Here is a 4599-nt window from a genome sequence, read left to right as displayed (position 1 = left end):
ATGACCAATTCATGTGTATTATAGAATCCTTTTCAACAAATATTTAGCTAAATTCTTTCTTTCCCTTGTTGTCAACCCTTTTCCAACATGGTGTTGCTTGCCTCAACCTTTCTTTTTGTTGTTAAACAATATCTTTTATGCTTGTGTAAAGGTTAAGTTGCATGAAAAAAAAGAACATTTTTTCCAGGAAACAAATTTTGTTTTAGAATTTATTCATTCTAAAATATTATCAAAAAAAGAAAAAAAAAAAAAAAAAAACGTCCAAGAATCTACAGCTTATTTTATTCATCATCATCATCATTTTACAATATAAACCATTCTATAGATTAAATCATGCTCAACTCTACCAAGTGATGGCAAAGCTAACGTAGTATAACTGATCAATATTTGTACTCAAGATGTTAGACAGTAAAAAAAAAAAAAAAAAGTTATTGCATCCAGTGGCATAAAATGATGGTAATACTGGTAACCAAGTGTTATAATGGCAAAATGGAAGTAATGCTAAAATCATCTTGAACAAAGGGTGTCAATAAGTGCAAACAATGATAACAAAATAAAAAAAAAACAACAAAAACTGTGATGACTTATTCACATTTCTTTCAGAAACCATTTTTTTATTCTGTGCGATGGTGACGCCAACCTGAATGTGATGCTGATGTAACAGAGTTTTTCAAGCTCCCCGCTGTGCAGTTCCACTGGCGTCTTATATTTAATGCTCCTGTTGTGATTTGTGAGCTTTCTGCAATGGTTCTTTGAAATAACCACGCATAATAATAATAATGATCCTGACTTCTTAACTCTGTCATCAAGGAAAGGCAGTAAAAAGTTTTACCCCAAATGAAAAGAATCATATTGGCTTTTAAAAGTATTATCGATAAAACATGCAAGTTGAAGTTTAATCTCTGGTTGAGGTTGTTGAGAGTGCAGAAGAAGGGGTTCTGTTGACTGGGAGTGTGAGAGTTAATGAGTTTCTCCATTGACTGATGAACCTTCCCCACGGGGCGAGGAACATCTTGAGACCCCTCGTTCAGTGTTATCAGAGCTTGAGCCGCTTTGACTGTGCTGGTCAGCTGAGGCAACGCTTGTTGAAGTGGATGTGGGTTTGGCTTTCTCTTTAAAGTCTGTAATAATTACAGTCAAATCCCCGACTGTGACTTCTAGATGCTGAGCACTGCTCCTGTCTATGTTTTTTAATCTGGGCCTGGTGAGGAACAAGAACACAAGCAGAAGCTGTATTGGTTAACTCTGAAAACAATTTATAGGATTGTAAAACAATGCAGATGTAACAAAGCAGATATCAGATAAAAAGAACACTGTTCAGCTATTTCTTTGGAAAATATGAGTTTTGTTTTACCTCATCTTTTTATAGGTTCTCTTTTTCACTTCTTTGTCACTTTTGTCCTTCTCTGACTTATCTTTCTTTTTGGGATGTGTTGGTGATGCAAACTGTTGATTTACTTGCTGTGCAACCAGCTGAGAAACAGGCCGTGGCTTTCTGAAAATGACAGAGGAAAAACAGGAACATTTTGATCAGTGAAACTTACAGGTGGATCGATTCACTATTTAATCGATCCATCAGGCAGGAAGCCTGCAGCTAGCTTTGCAGCTACTGTTACAGAGCATGAGATGAACTCATCAGGTTTGAAGGGTGGCATTTGGAAACATTTAGGTTTTTATGGACATGAGAACAGGCAAGGCCTGGCCAAAGCTTTTTCCATATGCAAGTTGTTAAAAGCCTAAATAAAGTCTAACAGTTCCACTACAAACGTGACAGAAGCTCTGTTCCCAGCCAGGTCAGAGGAAGTTGTTGTTCCTAACTGTTGCAAACCTATTTTTCCTACAGATTCCAGTTAAACATTTAAAGACAATATGATATGTGTTGGATTTTATTTATGCTTCCACATAAATAAAAGAAGAAAGACATTTGTTTGGTTAGTTGATTTAATGGATACTAGATGGAGTGTAAAGTAGTATAAAGGTAGCCACAGAGTGAGAAAAAGAACAGCTTTGGAAATCCTGATAATTGCTTAATAATTTAGTCATAGAATCCTGAATCATCATCGAATCGAACTGTAAGATACCTAAGGTTGCACACCCCTAGTGAACCTGCAAATAGGTTGAAGATATGGGTTGTACTGCTGAACTGTGTATGGATTTAACATGACCAAAACGACAGAAGGACTTGGGTGAACAATCTAAAATGCCAGGTTATGTCTCAATTTTCTAATCCAAAAATAAAACTGGCTAAAATTATGAGGATACAATGAAAGGTTACTTTAATGCAACTGAAAGAAAGTGTGCTGGTTGGGAGCATGCACTGTCACACCAAAGCATGCTTCTGGTTCAAACGTCAACTTGAACCCCAGTTGTGTTGAGTTTGCATGTTCTCTCCAGATACTCCATCTCCCTCCCACAGTCCAAATACATTCATGCTAGATTAGCTGGTGATTTTAAGATGACTCTAGGAGTGTGTGTGCATTGTTACTTGAATCTTAGTTGAGCCTGTGATAGACTGGTGAGCTGTCAAGGATGTAGTCAGCCTCCTGCCTTAGAGTAACCAAGGTAGACTCCAGCCCTCCATGACTTTGATCACTTTGGCTCACATGGCAAATACTACATACAGTACACACCATCTTTTCACCGTTATGAGTATAAGCATGTTTAAATGATTATCAGAGATGTAATTGTTCCAAAAATCTAGAAGATTTTTGATCTACTTCGGTGTATGATGAATCCATTAAGGTTACATGTTCAGTGTTCAGACATTCAGCGTCTTCATGCCAGGTTCAGTTGAGTTATGGGTGTAACAGACTATTCACCATGACCGAATCGTGTCGGGCTGCTTCCGTTAGTTTATGCGGTTTTTTCCGTTTTTTTGCTCTCATTTATTCCCCCAGTTGACTTGCTAAGTCACATGTAAAAATTGAAAAATTTGCTGGCAGTAAATATAAAAATATACAATGTAAAGAAAAATAACATGGTGAGGATTCTATCTCCTTTGTCATTGTTTGCAGTTATTACCTCTACCGAAGCATAGGTTGTATATTCGGCAGTGTTTGTGTGTCTTTTAGCAATATAATTATTAAAGTTAAGGAGCAATTTTGAGGATCTAAAACATTTAAATAAATAAATAAATAAATAAATAAATAAATAAGATGGCTTGACGGAGATTGACGCTGAGGGTTTCTGGGTTGGTTGTTATCTGGGTTTTCTGTCACAGTTAAAAGTTACAGTTCAAAGCATAAAACAGGACCTGGGAGGATTTTGCTAAATGTCTGAGCCTGTACAAATATAATTCTACTTCCAACTACATGATCAGTGTCTGATTTTAAATTATACAAAACAAACAACAGATAAGTACAGTGTGAGTATGACCAACATGTTTATTGCATTTGTCTGCATGTACTGTCCTAACAGCTTTCCTGTGATATATCTACAGTATTTTGGTGCCCATTTGTATAGAAAATGCGGTGTCAAAAGGGTGTTTTTCAAGAGAAATTAATAAACATTAAAAACCTCATACTCATAATCCCTATTAGTGATGCCTCCTAAAGACATTACTTGTGACAAATATGATAATGAATGAGCAACCCTCATACAGATTAATCACAACAAAACTCTGAGCTCGCTTATAATTATTGCAGGGCTGAGCTGTTGTAATAATCTGTAAGCAAGTGATAAAACTGTCATCTTTATGAGGCAATTTACACTGTGTCAGACATCTGAGCATATGAATGCACATTACACACAGCAAAGTGTATTCAGCAGCGCTTGGGTCGTTAAAAAGGGAACAGTTTACACTTACCGAGTTGATGTCCCTTTTCTGACATCACACATCATGCACTTGAACGCCTCAGCGCTGTTCCTGAACGTGCACACGCTGCAGTCCCAGTACCCATCGTCGGAGGGCTTGGATTGCCGCTTTGGCCTTCACACAAAACAAAACAAAAACAGACGGACAGCTGCAATTTTACTACTAGAATTACGATATTTAAAACTACATGCTCCGTAAAAACAGCCGCAGATGGGGTGAAACGCTACTTGAGTCGGTATTTCCTACTCAGAACCAGTCAAAGCGCAGGGAGCCGTCATACAACATAGGCAGTTGCCCCATATTACACCGTCAGCCTGCCGCCATGAACACTTCAGCAACACAGCTTCATCCATTCACCGAGGTTTTTCGTTTACGAATGACCCATTAAAGTCTTCATCCGATCATACCAGCGGCAGTTTTTACCTTGTGGGACTTTTCTTGTCTCCCATCTCAAAAAAATTAGTCTCAGAGGAGGTGAAATATACCACCGTTACTGGTGAAAGAAACGCATTTAGCAGCTTCTCAGCTGTCGTGGAAACTCCTGCCGAAGGATGGTCACGTGACACGGTTTCACCCAATTGCTTTTAATGTAATCGCAACAGATATAAAATGTCACACTATTGATTGAAGTTGACAAATTTCATCGCGTTATATACGACATATAAATAAACCTTAATGGGGAAATGAAAGGGATATAAAAACTGCACACAATCAGTACTGCGATTAAGACGGAAGTGGAATGTGTTACCTGATTTAACAATTTCAAAAATCAAATTAACCTAATT

General features: G+C 37.6%; 1 protein-coding gene across 1 annotated transcript; it reads right to left on the bottom strand.

Moving 5' to 3' along the window:
* Positions 1-265: 265 nt before the first annotated feature.
* LOC306770835 (YY1-associated factor 2-like) lies at positions 266-4360 on the bottom strand. The gene is made up of 4 exons (XM_079259838.1): positions 4238-4360; positions 3806-3928; positions 1355-1495; positions 266-1201 (listed from the first exon to the last, which is right to left on the bottom strand). The coding sequence occupies exons 1-4, from the start codon at positions 4261-4263 to the stop codon at positions 961-963; spliced, it is 531 nt and encodes a 176-aa protein (XP_079115964.1). The 5' UTR covers positions 4264-4360; the 3' UTR covers positions 266-960.
* Positions 4361-4599: the final 239 nt, after the last annotated feature.

This window comes from Telmatherina bonti (genome assembly GCF_933228915.1).
Source record: "Telmatherina bonti genome assembly, chromosome: 2".
NCBI lineage: Eukaryota > Metazoa > Chordata > Actinopteri > Atheriniformes > Telmatherinidae > Telmatherina > Telmatherina bonti.
Note: the sequence above shows the minus strand (reverse complement) of the source record. Positions and strands in the feature narration are given on the sequence as shown.